This window comes from Tetrao urogallus (assembly GCF_951394365.1).
Source record: "Tetrao urogallus genome assembly, chromosome: 1".
Taxonomy (NCBI): Eukaryota; Metazoa; Chordata; class Aves; order Galliformes; family Phasianidae; genus Tetrao; species Tetrao urogallus.
The window spans coordinates 181,707,493-181,728,785 of NC_136813.1; the positions used below are offsets into that span (position 1 = coordinate 181,707,493).

Sequence of the window (21,293 nt, forward strand, 5' to 3'; positions counted from 1 at the left end):
GTGCAGCCCGGCAGCAGCAGCTCAAAAGGAAACAAGGCGCGAAGCAGGAAAGAACAGCACAACCAATCCCAAAGCCCAACTCCGGGCTTTATTCATCTTCTTACGCAGCGAACGCAAAACTCAACAAAGCGCTCCGCTCGGCAGCGGCCGACAGACAAAGCCCGCAGCGGGAGCTGCCCTGCTCTTCCCACTGCGCCGGGAAGGAACGTTCCCAAGGAAACTCGCTGCCACGCGCGGTCAGTTCACGCGTAGCACTCCTCCGCCCGACCGCGCCGGCTCCGAGGAGCGCCTCCCCGCGACGCAGCCCCACGCGCCGGCCACCACCTCGCCGGCCTGGGCTTCGGGTTGGGGTTATGGCTGGAGCCCGGCCCCGCCCCACCGAGCACCGCCCACCCCCGGGCTGCAGCGCCCGCAGCCCCCGCTCCCCAACTACGCACTCGGCCGAGCTCGCCGCCCCCAATCGCCTCAGAGCCCGCCCCTTCCCCGCCACGCCATTGGCCGATCGCGCCGTCTCTCCGGCGCCGCCTCCGCCGATTGGGCGAGGAGGGGGCGCCCCCTCGTCCCTCCCGGTTCTGTCGGTTGAGGCGAGCCGAGAGTAAATAGAAGCAGGAGCGCAAAATGGCGGAGCCACCGAGCTCCGGTCGTGGCGCGGCGTCGCCGGAGCGAGAGTCGTTCTGCGTCAGGCCGGGCCCGGACGCGAAGGCCTCCCGCGGGTCGCAGCCAGCCACTAAGAAGCTGAAGGGAGCCGACGAGAGGGGCCCGAAGGGCAGCAAGCGCGTCAACGGCGAAGGGGGCGGCGGCGGCGGCGGCGGGAGCGGGAGCGGCAAGCAGCAGCAGCAGCAGCAGCAGCAGCAGCCGCCGCTGCCCGCGGCGGTGCCGAGCTACAGCAACCCCGCGGCGTGGGGCTTCGCCGCGCTGCCGCCAGGGCCCTCTGTCAGCGCGGCCGGCTTCGCCTTCCCCTCGCCGCTGCCCCGGAAGCTGCTGCCGCCCGCCCTGCTGCTGCCGTCCGCTGCCTCTCCCTCCCCGTCCTGCCCGCAGCACCGCCACCATCGGCACCGCCCGGCTCCGGCCGGAGAGGCCGCCAAGCCCAAGAGGCCGAAGGAGAAGCGAGACAAGGAGAGGAGGAAGCACGGAGCGCTGCCCGCGCTCGGAGATGGCGGCGGGGCCCTGAGCGCGGCGGGCCGGGAAGAGAACGGCGAGGTGAAGCTGCTGCTGCAGAAAGGTGGGCGCCGCGCCGGGAGCGGCGGCAGGGCGGGGCGCCGGGGGCAGCGCCGTGCGGGGCGGGAAGCCGTGTGGTGCGGGGCACAGCGGGACGGCCGTGCCGAGCAGGGGAGGGGAGGCGCGCGTCGGCTCCGCGGGAGCGCGGTAACGTAACGTAACGAGCGGTAAGTGCGCGGGAAGGCGGCGGCGGCCCGACCGCCTTCAACGCTGTCAAAAAAGGGGGTGTGGAATTAGCTATGGCGTCAGGCAGAAGCTGCCAGAGGCCTGAGGTTTTCTTACCTATTAGGGAAGTCAGGGTGTCTGGTGATTGCCTGGAGATCTGCGAGCAGAACTGAGTTTCTGCCGTTGCTACGGAGAAGACCGTATGTTTACGCAAAACATATTTGTGAAGAATTAAAAGCCATCTCATTGATTGGGCCGTTAATTTGACGGGCGAAGTCGTGCCCTTTGCGTTGAGGCGTGCTGACCTGCGCGGCTCCCGCAGCTGCTCCCGGGGCTCCTGGCTGGAAGCTGCTGAGCGATGCTGCGGAGCGCTGCCTTGGTTCCTTCCTGGGAAGGACTAAAATTGCCGTTGCCGCTGGATAAGGTGTTAGGCCGAACTTGGTGCTGGCAGAGACCGACGGTGGGCGCTTAGAAAGTGCGAGGCGGTGCACGAATCTGTTTTTTATTTCCAATATATCCTCTCCTGGTCTTCGGTGACCTTAAAGCAGATGTTGGTGCGATTGCATTTATGTTAAAAAAGAAAGAGCTTGAAACGTTTGCTCTGATGAAGTTTCTTTCAAAGGAAAGATAAATTCTAGCATTTATGTAGGCCGAGCTTGCTTTAGTTTTGGCTTCTACATTGTGCTTCCAAGGTGAAGATGAATTCTCAGTGTGCCAATTTTTGTCCAGCTGCATTTTCTGCTAGTTCCCACTAGTATCCGAGTCTCTGGTTCAGCTTTAGATATTCAGATTAATTTGAGACTTGGGTTTTTTTCTTTTTTTGAATTGTGTGTGTTCCTTTGGTTCAGCACATTGTATGCATCTCCCTATTGGGGTCTTGATCACTTCTGTGCAAGCAGGCTCAAAGTGCATCACTGTAATGCTTTCAAATATTTCAGTTCTGATGAGCTTCCTTTTCTTCATTCTTGTTTGAAAGATGAATTGTGAAAAATCTTTAGAAACGATTTTCATTACAAACTTAGTTTTGGTGAAACCTTTTTGTTGTGCTCAATAGCTGCTGAGAAACTCCCACTGTATCTCCCTTGCCAAAATGTGGAAGTAATAACCATATTCACTTGGATTGCCATGATGTCCTGCGCCACTGTGCTAATAAATCTGCAAGAACAGTATTACAGTAATGGGATGAAATATTCTTGCAAGTTGGTGGGAGAAATGATGACAGTGATGGTGTCAATGGAGTCATTATTTACCCTGGTAAAAGCCTGATAAAACATCCTGTAGCAGGGAAGGATGCTTTTTGTGACGAGCACAAAGTTTTAACTGCTGTTTGCTCAGAACAGGTGTTTTTAGCTTTAATTTGTTTTTGAAAGCTTGAATACAGGCAACAAACAACATTTTCCAAGGCAAACGATCCCTTTATGGTATCAGGGTCTCAAGATTTGTTTAGAGGAAGCGGTTTCTGTAACTATAAGTTGGTGACAGTTTTGTGCAGGGTTGGAAAACTTTGTGTTCACTGAACTGTGTATTTTTTTTTTTCAGAATTGTGGGGTGCACTGCATTCTCTGCCGTGAGCATCCTGCCTTTTAGAAGTGGCTCCATATTGGACTGTAGATTAAAGATCAGGTTTGTGCTGTTGATAGTGTGAATAATTTACTTGGAAGGAAGAAGGCAATTATGATGCAGGGACTAAAAGAATGACCCAGGGGAATGAGGGAGGGCATTCAGAATGCTCACTGCAGAGGAAGATGAAGAGTGGTATGGTAAGGCAGGGGGAGGGTGGTGTGTTCTAGAAGAGGATACCAGAGGATTTCAGGGTGCAGGGTATTTTGGAGTGAGTGAATTTAAGATCCTTCCATGAAGGAGGGAGGAATTAGCATTCAGAAGTTGTTCAAGAGGGTGGTGATCTTGGTATGGGGTGAAAAGCTCATAGTTAGATGCTGTGGAAAAGGAAGGAAAGATAGAGGAAGATGGGAGAGAAAAGTGTAGGCAGCCTGCAGGTGTGATGATGGTCAGCTTAAAGGATTTCATATAATTAAAAAACAAAACACCCACAAAACCAAAAAATCTGAGAGGCATGCTTGCACAAATTATATAGGGAGAAGGTAGGGATTAAATGTGTCCCTCCTAAATGAATGAGTTTGTAAAAGCTGTCATATGTACAGCTGGTAATACTTTCTGAAAATCAGCCTAACGCAGGCAAATGCAGTCTGCTTTTTCTGCAGTCTGTGGTTAGGCAGCCTTCTTTGCTTGCAGTGCTGTGGAAAATGAGCAGCAGCATGGGATTGGCAGTACTGTTCTTAGCATTCACAACTGATAGATATGTCAGTTTCTTGCCTGACAGAAGGAAAATGGTGCAGCTTAGGAGGCTGTAATCTAAAAGAAATGACAGTGATTGAAAAATAAGCAGGTGGGACAGGTGAGACTTCCATGGTTGTTACGAGGTTCTGAAGGTGCAAAAACTCCACTGTCTCCTTTGCAACTGAAGTGCATGTGAATTGCATGTAGGTACAAGAGGTGCAGTGAGCTTGGTGCTGAGGAGGCTGCTGGGAGTTGGGCTTCTGATCTGTGTTGAGCTGTGTGTGTACCCTTCTGTGTGGAGCAGTTACTGAGCTGGGAGAAAAAGCTGGTAAAGGAGGAAGGGCCTGTGTGAGCTTAGAGCAGGGAAAATGAGGAGTGAAGTTAGGGGGAGGAATGGCCAGATGTGTGCCACGAGGCTGCTGGGACTGTGGGGCAACAGGAGGCATCATGGTGCACAGTGATGGGGAGTGAAGGAACATGAGGGCTGGATTTGGAAAATGGTCATCACAGGGCTTGCAAATGGAGTGGTACCCATAGCATTCTCCTAACTGTAGTGCTGATAGCATGGTGTATTGACACAGAGGAGGAAATGGTGAGGAGTTTGCACCTGCCATCTTCTTTTGCACCTACTATCTCTAGAATAGAGCTGAATATGAGAGCTGATGTCCTTGGCCTGCAGTGCGGTTCTGAGGCTGCAGAGCCTGGCTGTGAGGTGCCCTAGGTGTTGAGCTTGGTTACGGCACAGATGGTGATGACTTTGAGAGGTGTTTTCATATCTCCTTCCTTGAACAAATGTTCACTCTATGATTTTTCTGATCTTTTCCTTCACTGGAAGGACCTTGAACTTGCAGAGTCATAGCCAGGCCTGCCAGCCTGTGGCTGGAGGAGGTGAATGGAGCAGAGTGAGTCTCGGGGTAATAGTCTGGCATGCAGAGAGCTGGGAAGAGCACTTTGCCACCTGTGTAACTTATCCTGCAAATGAGGGATCGAGTCTGTTTAAAATAAGCTTAAATTTTACTTGACAAGTCTATTTTGGGTAGTGGAATTAAAAGTTATGTAACTAGTTTTGTTTTAAAAACATGGTATGAATCTGATGGAAATGTCTGCCTTACCAGTTTATGACTCTATCAGTTCAGTTAGTTATTTAACTGATAGCCTGCTCGAGCAGTTCATAGTTGAAATAGTTTTGTTAGCAGTGCAAAGCTCAGATGAGCCACTCCCCACTTCATCAGCCTAGGGCGGCTTGTTTTTGTGTTTTGTTTTGTTCCAGGCTTACTGCAGGGCCCGAGCCAAATTCATCAAACATCTTCTCTGTTTCCTTGCCATTTCTGCGTACAGCTTCCCTCTCTCTCCTTCCCTCCTTCAGTTTTTTTTTTTTTTTCAATGATGTCTTTGCTGATAAGGCTGCCTCAGTATGCAAGCAATTACAAAACGAGATTGGTATTTTTAACTTGCTGATGGGGTTTTCCCATGTGAGCAAGAAAGCAAAGCTGAGTATGGTTCTGTAGCTCTTAGGTTTTTTTTTTCTGCCTCCTGCTGCCTTTGAAACATAGATTAAATAGTATTTTAGAACAGTTGCCAGCGACTCTTCGGATACCTTTGTGGCTTTGACTTGCATGGCACTTCTGGTTTGTAAACCTGTGAAACATAGCACTTTTCAGACTTTCTGAGTTCAGCTTGCATCTGGCAGAGGCTCATTTCATGGTCTAAATTGGGTTGGAGAAAGCTTTGGACATAATTCTGTTTCCCTGCTTTAGATCTGGGGCCACCATCTGATGAAATAGATTGTCTTTTTCCTTCTGCTAAACGTTACCTTTTTCTGATCTCTTCTCCTTCCTTTTCCCTGTTTTTTGGTACTGTCTTGTTTAACTCAAACACCATCTTTGCCCCCAGCTGCTCTCGGTTCAGCAGTCACATCCACACTCGTGAGGCCTCTCCTCTGAATTCTTTGTTCCTGTCTGGAAGCGCCACGTCCTTTGGTTGTAGAATCGCAGTCGTTTTTCTCACTTGAGAGAAGTGCACTGAGTGGTCAGACCTGAAACCTCTTTGCAGGCTGTTTTTGCAGCTGCCACGTTCTCTGCTGCTGATTTCTGATGCAATTCTCCAGTGCTCGTGCTTCATATTGGCTCATGTGCTGCTGCATGTGGAAGGTCTCCTTTCAAACTGCAAAGATCAGAGGAATGGCGGAGATGAAGTTGAAAGTAATTGCAGGTTTTCTGTTTCTGAAAAAGATCTTCCCTCCCATTTGTGGAGGGGTTGGGGGAATGCACTCAGCTGGCAAGGGGATTTCTTTAGTCATATTGTGCATTTTAAACTTGAATTACTGAATGGGTTGTCTATCAAATATTCCTTTTTTTTTAAATAAAAAACTGCTGGGACTTCTTTTGTCTCACAAATATTTTAAGGGTTTCTTTTTGTACAAGTCAGGAGTGTGCTCAACAACAGTACAGGGGTTGTCTGACAGGATACAAATGCAGGTGACAGAACCGTTAACGTGGTTACATTAAATGCACATAACATGTCTGTGTACCACACTGAGGTGAGTTTTTGGGGTTTTATTTCATGGATATTTGCATTGAGAGTAGGAGAAACCAATGGAAAGATGACCGCAGGGCCGCCCTCCTCATCCCCTTTACCTTCGGTTCTGGTACTGCTGATGTTCACCATACTGATGGTGTCCATTAGAAGTAGTTTGTAAATATGTTGCCTGATGTGTGGTGACAGCCCTTAAATCAAAGGGAGGAGGGAGAGGCAGGATACTTTGAACATAATCTCTGGCTGACTACTAATGTGGGTTACCATCTGGAAAGCTGATGCGAAGCAGCTGCAGCTTTTGGCTCCTGACAAGGTTCTGAAGCTTGTCTTGTAACGCGCAGACGTCCAAGCTGCAGTGTAGGCCTGAAGGTGCAAACTTCACAGCGTGACAGCTGCTACTTTGTGCATAATCCAGTGCAGAGCATTTTTCACTTATTCAGTATGTTCTTGATTTTCCTTTTTCCTCTTGAAAGCTTGCAGTAAAGAACTGATCACATCTCTGAAATCTCAGTGGTACGATCTGTCAACTTGTGTCAGTATTTGTTGTTCATGAAGGCGTTACAATCACTGTGAGAAGATATCTAGTTAGGAAGTGGAAAACTCCTTCTACAGCCTGAATTAATTCAGTTAGCTGTGTGCATTCATTTAGAATAGGAGGTGCAAGATGTCTTCACAGTGGATTTTTTTTCTGCCTGTATGTAGCACAAGGCACGCTGCTGTTGCTGTATTTTCATAGAAAATCATAGAATCACCAAGGTTGGAAAAGACCTAAAAGATCATCCAGTCCAACCGTTCACCCATTCCCAATAGCTCCCACTAAACCATGTCCCTCAGCACAACATCCAGCCTTTCCTTGAACACCCCCAGGCTCGGTGACTCCACCACCTCCCTGGGCAGTCCATTCCAGTGCCTGACCACCCTTTCTGAAAAGTAATACTTCCTCATGTCCAGCCTGAATCTCCCCTGCCGTAGCTTGAAGCCATTCCCTCTGGTCCTATCTCTAATGACACGAGAGAAGAGGCCGACCCCCAGCTCACTACAACCTCCCTTCAGGAAGTTATAGAGAGCAATGAGGTCTGCCCTGAGCCTCCTCTTCTCCAGGCTGAACATTCCCAGCTCCTTCAGCCTCTCCTCATATGGCCTGTGTTCCAGACCCCTCACCAGCTTTGTTGCCCTCCTTTGAACACGTTCCATGGCCTCAATATCTTTCGTGCAGTGAGGGGCCCAAAACTGGAGGTCATGGATGTGCTATTTCTATACCACAACTGTTCTGTGGTTGTTAGAAGTGGCAAAAGTTGCTGCTATGGCATAATGTGAGCAGGATCACCTGCTCCTTGGAGGCAGTCCCTGAAGCGGCAGTGAGCCGTAAGTCAGGCTTTTGTGGACTGCTGGCTTCCTTGAGTGCCGTATGTCACAAGAAGGTTATTGTAGCAGAAGTAGGCATTGGGCTGATGGGAAATCGCTGTCGGCTGTTCCCTGTGTCAGGACCCAGTGGTGAGCAGCATGAGGCATTGATCATCCAGCTGGGTTCTCACCGTGTGCATTGTGTGGGTTTCTGGTTGATGTTAAGGTCAAGGACTGTGCTATGAACGATGTGCTGATAAAGCTGGAGGTGTTAGCTCAGATGTCCAGCAGAAGGATTGGTATTTTCCCAGGGGCTCATTTCGTTGCTTTTTCTTTTTTAAATTGGAATCATATATGGTTTATCTTTTTCCTGTCACTTCCAAGGTGATGGATGGCATCGTGATTGTCGTCTTCCCCTCAAAGCCCTGCAATGGTAACATTTAAGATTGGTATATTTCCCATTTTCTGAGCAGACAGAGCAGACTTGGGAGGACATTTTAAAAAATTTTAAAATTATTTCGATCCATGGAACAAAAAAAAAAAAAAAAAAAAAAAAAAAAAAAAAAAAATCAAATCCTCATATTCAGATATTCAGTACTTGAATAATCTTTTGGTTATCCCTTACCAGAGCAACTTTGTTAAAAGAGAGAAAGAGCACATAAATCAGCTTAAACAAAACTGAGCTTTGTATTGTGAAAATGCCTGCTGGAATGGGAAAGCAGTGATTAATATGTAGGTATACTCAGGTGGTTTCACTTAAAGGTAATCTACAGTTTTGATGATGTTTTGGCAAGGGGGTCATAAACCTTTCTATGAACCTATACTGTATCAAAGGACTTAGTTTCATCTTTTATTTAGACTTGAGCATCTTTTTGTTCATTAGTTTTTTAAAATACTTTTTAATCAGCATTTAAGAAAGTGCTTTCCCCCCCCCCCCCCCTTCCACCCCCAAAACGGCAACCCTATGGCAGATAGTTCCACAGCTGTTTGGTGACTTGTTCTGGTGACTAACTTGTGCCTTTGTGTACTTTCTTCTATTTAATTTTATTATCTTGACTGAAAAAAGTGAATGCAGTGGGATGGATTTTGGAGTAGGAGTGCTGAATCCAGCTTCCAGTCACTGGTACCTCTGTGTCTGCTGTTTTTTCTCTTGTAGTGCAAGACCTTTCTGTTAAAACTGGACTTCTCTCTGTGAGTCGAATGATCCTGTCACCTTCCTTTGGACTCAGATGATTGATCTCCTCATTAGTATATGAAAGTTCTTAATTCATTGATTGCTTTTCTGAGTGTTCAGTACTCCATCACAGTGAAGGCAAACCGTTCTCCTGGCAGTGCTGTGACATACCAAGGTAGTAGCTGTTGGTACTTGATGTTCTGTTGTCCCAAGTTGCTGCTGTTTGTATTACATTCTCACCTGGAGGACTGTCTTATCCTGTTAACTGCTGCAGCTCCAGCCTTTTCTTTCTTCCCCTTACATCTGTATTAGAAGTGGTATTGGTGGAAGATCACTGCAAAGTATCTTATGGACACAGCAGGGTTACTCCAGTCACCTCTACCTTTTTGCGGTTGGGAGGTGGAGCTGCTCTTCACATGAAGCAGGGACCAAGCAAGGTTTGGTATCAGTAGTAGTTGTTCAGAGATCTAGCAGCTATATGAGAAGTTCCAAGCGCTGTTAACTTGCTCAGTGAGGTAAGTTTTGTCCTATTAGTCATTAATTGTACAACACGTAGGTTGTTAATTGCCTAATAGTGGGTGTGTTTGTCTTAAAATGGGCTTTTCTTTTCGTGTTGTGAAGAGGTTTCTTGTTTCTTGGTTGAGGAAGTGAGATTTGGATTACGTGTTGTACAGCTGCAGGGGATTGATCCTTTCTATTGGAGAAGCCACTCAAAGGGATGTTGTTCTGGGGCTTTTTGGAAACTCGTAGGAAGCTCCAGCCTGCACTGAACTGTAGCAGATGTTCTGGGCAGCACCGTATGTTGGCAGGAGTTTGTGTGGAGACTGTTTGGAGAGCTGAGCTTGTCTGTCCTGGTTAGATGCCAGGTGTGTATCTTAACCATGTGTACGGACTGTATGCTCTGTTGGGTGCTTTACAAGTTACTGACTGCAGTTTCCTTTGTGGTAAACTGAATCTTAGGGGAATTTGGTTGTGTTTTATCTCCGTGTCCCATTGGAAGCTGTGAAATGGGCCATCTGTCACTGCAGAACTTGAGAGCTCTGTGTGAGTTCTGCCGGCCAGACTAGAAAACATTTATTTTCCTCCGAAGATGTTTGACCTGAAAATTCAGCTCAGAGGGAGGCAACCTGACAATTTATACTTGTCGGCTGGGACTCTCAATTGTTTTTACTCTCTTCAGTCTGTGCCCTGGTCCTGTGGTAGCTTGGTCCTGTCATTCTGCAGTGGAATTAGTTGTTCGAAACCTTCCTTGGATGCATCTACGGTCCCTTCAGGTACCGTGTGCTTGTGGCTGTTGCTGGGGGAGGTCACAGGACACTTCCATTGTTTCTTTTGGCTGGAACTTGCTGCCATCATCCCTGCTAATAGCTTTCTAGATCTGAAAATAAAGTGGAGGTTCTTGTAGACTTCTGGTTCATTCTCTGTTCTTACACACTGCTTCTATCAGAACTGCAGGATTCCTCAGCCTGGGATGCTTGTCTCATGCCTACAATGAAGAATTCTTTCAGTCTGTCTTTCATCCTCTTTCAACCAGGCTCAGCATTTGTATGTGCTCTTCAATCTCTCTTTGATTTCTAAGTGATAGAAGTCAAGTGTACCTCTTAACAGTATGCAAATGCTGGGAGAAAATCTCAATTTTTTTCCATGATAATGGTAATCCTGGCAGAGCTGAGCACTGATGCACGCTTCAAATCAAGCCTGCTGTTACTGCCTCCTTGCAGAGTGAATGTCTGTGTATAATCAATGAATATTAAGATGTTACAATTACAAAACAAACAAGAGAGTTTAGCAAAGCAGCTAACGATAACAAAAAGAGAACAGATAGAAAGCTTACCTCTATCCTGGGCTTACTTACAAAACTCCAGAAGAGATCCTTCCCCACTGGTAGCAGCTCTTAATTAGGTCTAGGTGAATTGCCTTCAGCTGTGCTCCTCTGGCTGACTCACTGCTCGCCTCAGGTGATCAGTCAGAGGTTCAGGCCGTGACTCAGCAGTTCCCATACAGTCTGCTTTCAGAGTGGTCAAGTCTCTTGTATCATTTATTGCCTACTTCATACTTCTGTGTTGCTGGGATCTACAATTTGGGGGTTTGTCTGTGTGAGGGGAGCTGATTGGAGAGGAAGATTAACATCTGGTTCATCTGCTGTTAGGAAATACAGATTTGTGCTGCTGAGAAAAATGTCTGGGTGCTGTGGTCTGCTGCACAGATCTGTCTGATCTGGAATCCTCTGTCACAGAATCATTGGAGGCCTGGTCTTGGGCATGGTTGTTTCATTTGCTTGGAACTAAGACTTCGGACAGTTTGAAGCACAGCTACCTTATTCCTTGTTTTTTTGTTTTTTTCTTTTTGGTGCCATCAGAGGTTTTTCTCTCTCTCCACTGCTTGCACTGATCTGTGCATAGGCAGCAGACATGTGCCACTTGCCATCTCTCATCATTTTTTTTTTCTTTTGTTTTGCCTTTACCCAAAATGCATTCTTCCTGGCTGCTGGGCACGTGAGTTCCATGGCTTTGTTAGAAAACTTTAGAATGAAAGGTAGGAATGCTGCACAATTGTTACAGCATTTGTTTATGTAGATGACTGTCAGACCCTTGCAATTTTTAACTATTGACATGCTTCAGAAATAGTTTGGTCATATATTGCATTACAGAACTGAAGGCTTTTGTTTGGTTTCAATAAATATTTCCAGTTTGTTAGTATTGAAGATACCTGTGTTTATTTTCTATGAATGCGTGGGGTAAAGTAAATAGGTTTCTCCTTATGTCCATGTGGGGTTAAGAATGCAAGCACCATAAATGGCACATCAGTGTTGCCTCTCAGCTGTGTTACTGACAAAGTGTTCTGAGACACGGCATCGTGTAGAAGCCTGAAAAAAGTGGGGTTTTCTTTTTCCCTGAGGAGGTTAAAAAGCCCAGTAAATCCATAGAGGAGGTACCTGGCTTCTGTCTGAGAAATGAGACCTGCAGTGTTGGTTGTGAGGCTTAAATGCTTCATCTCCAAGGTGATTCTAAAGTCTGCTTGAAAAGATAAGTCCTAGAAATTTAACAACAAAGACATGACAAAAACATGACAATGTGGAGTGACTGGCAATAAAGTAAATGAATAGTAACTGCTTAAATTAGATCTTCTATGAAAATACAGATTTTTCCAACAAATAGTAAACTGGCAATTCCTTTCCATCTCACATTGATTCTCTTAGTCACACCTTACTGCTGTTAGCACAGTATGGGTGTGGCTGGTGAACCTGACAAAGATTTGTTTTGTCAGTTGAAAACCTTTCATGTTTCAAGCCATCTGTGGATGCCTTAAGTCAGGTGAGATTTGTAGTGCAGATGCACATTCAGGAAAATAGAAACCCCTCAGTTCTCCTGTTCCTAATCGAATGTGTGGACTTGAGTTTCTAGAAATAAGAGCTGCATCCGGATGAAAAATAAGGACAGAGGTTTGTATGAGTAAATAAAAATGGTTGTTAACTGTGTAGAGCTAACAGGCTGAGTTGTTGGATACAGTTCTGGTGTAATACGAACAAAACTGGTCTAGGTTCTATAAGCTTATGTTGAATTATGCAACAGATAAATATTAGCTTTCCATATTGTAAGTCCTGGGTTTTCCTTGTAACACCTTTTATCCTCTTAATAGGGCTTGCATAATACTAATGCAAAATGTGCACGCGACAAAGCTTGCTGTTCCCACTTAATCATAAAATATTTGCATTTCAGCTCAAATCAAAGAGAAGATGAAAGAAAGGGAAAAGAAGCAAAAAGAGAAGAAGAAGCACAAAATAATGAATGAAATAAAGAAAGAAAATGGAGAAATCAAGTTACTGCAGAAAGGTAGGTTAAACTGCATAGTGTTTTTCTTAGCGGTATTTAAAACCTTTGTAATTGGATTGAGTGCTGAATCTTAATACTGAGTTTTTTATTTTAACTTGAATACCGTTTTCTCAGCATAGCTGCTATAATGCTTGTAATTTAAAACTTTAATTATAAACTTGTCAACTGTGTTAGGTACTGCGATTAAAAATAGAACTCTTGCCACAGTGCTTCTTGCGCAGAGTTCCTGAAAGGCACCTGAAGGGCAGTATGGTTCTTGGTCTCAGCCACCATGGGTTCATGAATGAAAGGTCCTGCTTAACTAACTTAATTTCCTTTTATGACAAAGTCACCCATTTAGTTGGCCAGGAGGGGCCAGCTGATGTTATCTTTTTAGATTTCAGTAAAGCTTTTATACTGTTTCTCATACTGTCCTTCTGGACCCAGTGCCCCCTCTGCAGCTAGATAAAAACGTAACGTGAGCAACTGGCTGACAGATAGTGTCAAAGGGTTATAATAAATGGGGTTACATCAAACTGCTGGCCAGGCACTAGTGGGGTACCCCAGGGCACTGTTGTAGGGCCAGTTCACTTTAATGCTTTCAATAAATGACTTGCATGTAGAACTGTAGGGTGTTTTGAACAGGTTTCCTGACAATACTAAATTGGGAGTAGCTGTTGATTCCGTCAAGGGTGGAGAGCCCTTGCAGGGAGAAATCCTGCTTCTCTCAGCCTCTCTTTCTGTGAGTGATGCTGTGCTCCCACAGCCATTTTCCTGGCCCATTGCTGGACTTACTCCAGTATGCCCATGTCTGTCTTGGGCTGCTGGCCCCGAGTTCTGTGTAACACTCCAGATGTGTTACACCAGTGCTTAGTCAAGTGGAAGAAAAGTTGTCACCATCAGCCTGCTGGCAGAGCTCTTCCTAATTCTGTCCAGGAGGCTGTTAATGATGGCTTATGGTCAGTTTGTCATTTGTGAGGACCACAAACTCCTTTCCATCTAGGCTACTTTCCAGCCAGTTTTGTCTTCAGCCTGGATGGGGGCACGGCTTTATTATTCAGTGCAGTACTCTGTGCTTCCCCATGTTGACTGTGTGAGACTTTTATTGGCTCAATTCTCTGCAGCCTATTGGGGTCCTTCTGGCTTGGCAGTACAACCTTGTGCATCAACTGCTCCCTCCTTCCAGGTTTACACTGTCTGCAGACCTGCTGAGGAAAGTGCGTTGCCTCACCATCCCCATCATCAATAAAAATGTTGTGTAGTGTTGTCCCAAAGTATCAGCACCTGGGATTCTCTGGTAGTGGCTGTCCTACTGGGCTCTGTGCTGCAAATCACAGCCCTTTGAGCATAATAGTAAAGTCAGTTCTTGATCTCTCTGCATTTGTTGAGGCTGTTTGAGTAGATCCAATATTTTTTATTTTCAGACTCTGCTTTCATAGTTCAAGAACAAATTTCTGATAGATTTTTCTGCTACTATATCTGATGTAGGATTTCATTTACAACAAGAAATAAAACCCCCATATCAAAACACTGTCTTCAGTGCATTCATATGAGGTCATGGACAAGCGATTGTGTAATTACTGTGTCACAGTTCAGAGTATAAATGCAGCTCCAAGTAATTGCATTAGCAACTGGCAGCTGGTCACCTGTGCTGATCAGTCAAAGTATCAGCTTAGACACTGTGGAATGTTCAAGCTGGTGACTTCCTGTGAAAAGATGCAACTTGTCTTTGTGTAAAAGGAAGTTGGTGGTTGAGATACTGAGCAATGCATAACTGCCTTAACAGTGAGAATGTTCAGGTTGTGTTTCTGTGCTGTTCTTTCCTATCTTGTGTGCTGAATGGCAATAGAGATGGGCCGCAGGGTAAGAACTTGCAAAGACAGCAACTCTTGTTACACAGATCTAAGGAGAGACACCTAATGAGGATATTGCACCTGAAATGGTGCTCCATTGTTTAAAGTGGGTGTTTAATTAAAAAAAAAAAAAAAGGCAAGTGCCACAGGGGTTGTGTAAGATCACCTCTGCTTGTTAGAGCTAGTTGAATAACAGAGTGTGTTGTCCTCACGCAGAACAGTGCTGTAAGTGGGTTAAATGCCTGGTCTGTGTTTCACAGTCTCATTATCAGACAAGAATCATATTTTGGGTTTCCTTTAGAAATTGTGCAGCAATGTTTTGTAGAGGCAGTGCTGGGTTTTGCTGTGTCTGCAGTGTCCTGCAGAAATGGCTCCTGTTTCAGGGAAAGAAAGGGAAGTCGTTAGGAAAGCAGGCAGATTCCCTCCGCTGGGTTTACATCCTGTTCAGAACAGCAGTTCTGGATGTGTCTGTGGGCCTCCTGAGATCTGGCAGGGTGTGCTTAAGTGTTCTGTGATGATTGTACAGCATTTCCTGATTACTTCTGCTGATGTAGCTTTATGTGCTGAGCTGAGGGCCGGAGAGTGAAGGCTGATGTGCTTGTAGGTGCAACTTGTATGTGTCTGTGGTCAGCATCTCTGTGACCTTCTGAAAGGTCGCTAACTCTTTGTCTAAGGATATCTTCTTCCTGGAACAAAATTAAGCTCTAAGCCCTCTTATTCTCACCTCAGAATTCACTGCGTGGACTTGAGAGCAGAGAGACTTCAGTGCCTGTCTGTGAAGACCACTCACTTCCTCTTAGGTGTCAGGTCCAGATCTTGTTCTAAAAATGTCACTGACTGTCTGCTGAATGCTTTTATTCTTAAGTTGTGAAGGTGATGTTAGTGTTTTGATTTGTCTTTTTTCCTTTTTTTGCCATTTGTTTGAGACTTTCTTTAAGGTGATGGTGGTGATAGGCTGTTTAGCTTCAGACAGTTAAACCAGTGTCCAAGATAAGGGTGGCTAGCTTGGGGAGAGGAAGTCAGTACTGAAGCTTTGGTGCTTTTTTAGGGAGTTGCTGTCCAAGCCTGATTTTGGTGCTTTGAGCTGCATGCTGGCAGAGTTTGCTACTACTGTTTGAGAAGCTTAAGGATGTGGGCTGTTCATCTGCCTGAATTTGTGTTGCTGTTTCTGTTGAAAGCAACTTGCCCTAGTTTGGAGGACAGCTCTGAAAGGGCGCTTTTTTTTTTTTTTTCAGCTCCTGACTTTCTAAAGGAAACATTTTCTCTTTCAGTGAGCCTGGTGGCTTTTGTATGCATCTGGGGCTAAATGCTTTTTTTTTTTTTTCTGTCATTGTTTTCACTAGCAGGTGTGTTTTCTGCAGAACAAAAGTATGTAGTTGCTGCTGCTGCTTCTCTCTAGTTTTCTATTCGGAAGAAAGACCTGTGTTTTTTGGAAAAGAAGAAAGCTAGCAAAAGCATATTGTTTAATGTTAAAGAAATATAAGCAATTTAATTGTGCACTTCCAAAAATCTGCGTGGTTGGGGAAAAAAAAAAAAAAAAGAAAATTGAAATATTTTTGTAAGGAATTTTTACATTGCTGTGATGACCTGGTTAAAGGCTACTGGAGAACCTGCGAGAAAAAGAGGGGAAAAAGAAAAAGGCTTATTTGTAAACAGTATCATCTTTTTTTCCTTTTAAAGCAAAACAAAAAGTCAGCCCTATTTTCCTGATATTTTTTATTTCTAAAAATGCAGTAGGAGAAATTGTCAGTGTGTGTCTACAAGGTTAAATGTGTTGGCTCACGGAATGACAAAATACAGGGAAGAGCTGAGAATAAACATACTTATCTTACTGGTATTGAAGTCTGTACGTACAAATTATTTTTGAAAGCTTTTTTTTTGTTTTGGAATTACATTTAATTGTACTTTCTTATGAACCTTCTAGATTTTTTTTTTTTTATAGATGGGTTCTGCACAGAAGTGATTATAAAATCCGTATGCATGCAACCTCCATCTGAGTCATACTGCGTGCTTTTTCCCCACTTGCTATATTTGGTCTTTGTGTTCCTCTACAAATCCTCAAGTGTTTTCCTTATTTAATACACTTGAGCGGATGGGGATGGAAGATGCTGAGGTAAGAGCACAGGAGGTGCAGCCCCCCCACAGACTGTGTGCAGCAAGTTGCCTACTTGTACCTGTAAAATAGATGCATGCAGAGTAAGACACTTAAAATAACAGGTATGGTACGTGTGATGAGATCATCTGAGAGCAGAGCTTTCATTCCTGTGGGCCTCAGACATTTTTCAGAGATAACACATGTGCTTACCTTGTGTTTCCAGTAGATTGCTGTTATGAAGTTTTATGCAGACATCTTTGTTTCCACTTGCCCTTTGTTCCTCCCCTCCTCTTTACCTGACTGCCTTGTTTCTACTGCTGAAGTTGTTGCTGCCTGTGCTACTCCTGCTTAGCTAATGCCTTCAGTTGACATGGATTGCTAAGACCCTGAGTGGATCCAATAGTGCTGGACTTGGGTGAGCCTTGCTGTGGTACAGGTGACACCATGGCAGCAGCTGCCAGCAGGAGGAAGAGGAAAGCTGCACTGGCACTGAAGGAGGGGAGAAAAAATCCACCAGAAAAAAACAACCCAAACCCCACAGTGCTGCCTGTGAAACCTGTGCAAGCTGACAAGTTCTTTGTGTAATTTCTTTGAAAAATATCCAAATAATTTGTCTGAAGGACGTAAGTACGAATCATAGGCATGTGATGGTAGGCTGTGGGTATAATGTGCACATGTATTGCTGTGAAGTAATCTGAATGTTTTCAATGATTCTATTTCAAATACAAGGAACTCAGAGGCAAGATTTGCAAGAGAATTGCAGCGCTGTCATACCTATGGAAAGCTCTTCCTTTGAGATCAGTGCTTCTGCCCTCAGGCTGTTATTGCTAGTGAATTGTTTTGGTTAACTTGCTAGGTGATTCCAGGCAGAGTGGATGCACACAATACAATCACAGGGCAAAAGATAAACATTTGGTATGTGTGAAGTTGGCTTCCTTTCTGGAGCTACCAGAGAGAACCCAATGTAGGGCTATAAAGACTAATGGGACTGGAGCACCTCTGAGGAGGGGCTGAGGGATCTTGGCCTGCACAGCCAGGGGCGGAGGAGGCTCAGGGGGACCCATAAGTACCTGAAGGGAGGGCACAAAGGGGCTGGAGCTGGGCTCTTGTCAGTGGTGCCCAGTGCTGGGACACGAGGCAGTGGGCACAAATTGGAATACAGGAGGTGCCCTCTGAACCCCAGGCAGCACTGCTGTGCTGTGCAGAGGGCTGAGCACTGGCACAGCCGTCCAGAGGCTACGGATCTCCTCCTTGAAGATGTCCAGAAGGTGCCTGGCTGTGGCCCTGTGCACTCTACTCTGGGTGTCCCTGCTGGGACAGGGGTTGGGCAGAAGGGCACAGAGCTTCCTGTCAACCTCAGCCACTCTGTGATTATAATTTCTATGTCATAGATTAATTAAAATATTTTTTTCTCTGGACTGACCAAAGTCTTCAAGAGGTTTGGTATGGTTTACTCTGCCTGCTTTGAAAGTGTGCTTTTTCCAGCAGGGTGAAGGAGGCCTGTATGCTTCCTGTGCTTCTTGAAGTAGAAGGCTTCATTGGCTGAAGATAATGAAATCAACACTTCCCACTCCGTAATGGATTTTTAAAATCCAGATGTGAAGTTGTACAGAACTGTATCATTATTGGCAGCGGTGATTTTTGTTGTTCTCATTTTTCTATTTTAAGTGGCAGTACTTCCAATAACACTCCTGCTCTCTAGGACTGCGTGTTTTATTTATTTATGGGTCAGTGAAAGGGGTCTTGGCTACTCCTGTGCTATTTTTTTGTTGCCTGTGGCTATGAAGCTTAAACTCTCTGGAAGACAAGGGGTAATTCATCTTTCTGGCTCAAAGTGGAGTTTCTGTGCTTATTCTTTGAAGACACAGTCTGAAGAGGTGGAGCAGAGCTGAATCTTGATTCCTGTATGTCAGTACCTTCAGTTTGAGTTGCAGTGAGAATGGCATAATGTGCTTGAGCCGTATGCCTGACTGGCCACATGGGACTGTGGGAGGAAAGGAAAGACCATTAATGAGTGTATTTTTTACCTGTCCCCCTACTGGAGAGTAGAAGGCAGAATTTCTTGATGGTGCTGCAGTAAGAGATGGTTGGTACAGCACCAAAGACTTAAGTAATGTTTTGCAGCTGCTGACAGGAGTACCCAGGCTAATGATAAGCTGCAGAACAAGTACTATACCAGCAGCTGATTCATACTTTTTGTGCCTCCTAAAATGAGGAGTAAAAAAATTCAGTGTTTCTGTCTTTGAGTTGAATTGGAAAAAAATATGGGAAAAATGGTCCCTGTTGAGACTCTTTGATGTTTTTTTCCTTTGTGTGGCCTCCCACCAAATGCTCTGTAGTTTTGGTGACTGAGTTCTCCCAAAGCAGGGAAGTGAGAACTGACTTCAGTGGCTGCCTGCAGTTACAAATGGTTATTCCTTGCTGACTGCTGCTGGCATTCAGGAAGGCTGCAGGGTTAAAGGAATGACTTAGCATTATTATTGATGTCTTCTGAAACTTCTGAAGTGCTCCCTACTCTGCCAATAATTTTGAGGGCTGTAACCTCAGAGTTGAAACAATTGGATGAAATAAGAACTCTGTGGCTTCTGCGAACGTGTAGTGTTCAATGAAGTAAGTCTGCGGACAAAGCAAAGTACTGTAGGTAACTGTGGAGTTCTTTTTACTTACACAAGTAAGTGCATTTGGAAGGAACTAATCTGCAGTTACCAAAGTTGAGGCTGTTTGTTGTCATTTTAAACGAGAACATAGTACTATGTAATAATAATGGTGCACTGGAATATTTGTAGAATTCCAAAGTTTTGGATCTCAGTCCAGCCAGTAGATCTTGCTCTGCGTGTGCCAGGGATAATGTGGCACTGCAGTAAATAAGTTTTTAACCAACCTCGAGAAAGAAACTTCCCATGCAGGTATTTGTGGTGGATTCATAGAATCATAGAATCACAAGGTTGGAAAGGACCTACAAGATCATCTAGTTGAACTGTCCTCCCATCACCATTGCTGCCACAAACTGAGCCATATCTCTAGCTCCTCATCCAGGCGCCTCTTCAACACTGCCAGGGACAACGACTCCACCACCTCCCTGGGCAGCCATTCCAGTGCCTGACCATGCTCTGAGAGAAAAAGTTCTTCCTTATATCCAACGTAAACCTCCTCTGGTGCAACTTGCAGCCATTTCCTCATGTCCTGTTTGTTGCCTTGGGGAAGGGGCCAAACCCCTCCTCACCACAGCCTCCCTTCAGGAAGTTGTGGTCTCCCCTGAGCCTCCTCTTCTCCAGACTGAACAGTCACAGCTCCCTCAGCTGCTCCTCACAAGACTTGTGCTCCAGACCCCTCACCAGTTTTGTTGCCCTCCTCTGGGTTAGTGCTCACTGTCTGATATTTGTGGTGTATTAGGCCTGATTTGCATAGAAGATGGTTAAAAATCGTCCAGAGGGAGTTGTGCTATTGCTGAGTATATGCATGCATGAGCAGCACGTGAAGAATGGAAATCTGTATTCATTCCTTGACAAATACAGTTCAAGTTCTATAACTCTAGTCATGAGGATATTGTTAGCCAAGCAGTAACACGGCATTAAAATGTATTTTTCTTTGGTCTTTTGTACCCCGGGGAAGTATGAGCTCAGTCTGCTTCTTAACACCAGCTCAGGGGGAAGGGTTCTCTAAACACTGAGGGGTGCTGAGTTTTTCTTCCCTGTTGTTGTTTGTTCCTGGAATCCTACAGGAGTTCTGACTCACCTTAAGAAAGAAGCTTTTTTAAGAAAGAAGTCACAATCTTCATCTGTGTTTATGTTTCTGAATCATGCAGTGGAAAAAATGCCTTGTTCACAGGTGCTTGTTAATGCATCTTGGAGTACAGGGACAGGATGTTGTCATGCAATTCAAAATGTCTCATAGCTTGGTTGATGCTGGACTCCTGCAGTTCTATGTATACGTATTATGTACATGTATGTTGTGATTGCTAGAGAGGACTGAAACAGGTGTTTTGAAAGCTTTGGGTTGTGTTACTGCCTCAGTAGTAATTAGCTGAGAAGTGAAATACATGAGCTTGCATCAAGGGCTGCATTCATACTGCTTAAACCAAAGCTAGTTTGGATATGTCAGTGTTAGTGCTGAGATCTTTATTTTGCCTTTTGGATGACTTTCTTACATTTTCACCAAATTCTAGACTGTCTGCTATGAGACAACTTCCCTGGCGTCCTAGGAAAGAGACACTGCGTGTATGTAGCTCTTCTTTTCTTTATGGCAACCTTTCTCCAAGTGTCAAAGCAGCACTGTAGGTTTTGGAAAAGGCAGCGCATTTTGCTTTACAGCACTTGTATATATGCAGCAGTGAAGTGACTGAATGGATGTGGTTCTGCTCCTCTCTACAGATAATACAGAAGAAGATGGAAGCACTGTATTGGGCATTGCTGATAGGAATTGTGGTATTTCAGCAAACTGATTCCTCTCATTGTTCAATCTTGGCAACTTCTGAGCAGCTATAAACACCTACTTCAGAGTGCGTGTTTAAGTTCAGCAGAGCAGAAGCCTGAGGCTAAAAGAATGCCACGTTCTTCTTTGGAGTTCTGTTCAGGTTTTGCTGAAGAATACTACTACTAGAAGTCATTGCTTTCCATTTGGTGTTTGTATTCCTCAGGAAAATGTCAGCTGTGTGCTATAATAATTGAATGCAAGTACTCTAAAGTTGGGTCTAAGTGGATGTCAAGGCAGTTTGAAGGATATGCACAGTTCAGTGGATGTGTGTGCTGTAGTAGCTGAAGGAATTTTCAACCAAGATATTACACTTTAATGTGCAACTG

The 21,293-nt window shown here is 45.1% G+C and overlaps 1 protein-coding gene across 1 annotated transcript in view; it reads left to right on the forward strand.

The window, feature by feature from the left end:
* Positions 1-618: 618 nt before the first annotated feature.
* Positions 619-21,293, forward strand: part of RSBN1L (round spermatid basic protein 1 like) — a gene marked incomplete at both ends in the record, with an annotated part of 44,881 nt that continues 24,206 nt past the window's right edge. The window contains 2 exons of the mRNA XM_079536495.1: positions 619-1,222; positions 12,454-12,567. Of these exons, the coding sequence (XP_079392621.1) occupies positions 619-1,222; positions 12,454-12,567 (718 nt within the window). The remainder of the gene's footprint in view (positions 1,223-12,453; positions 12,568-21,293) is intronic.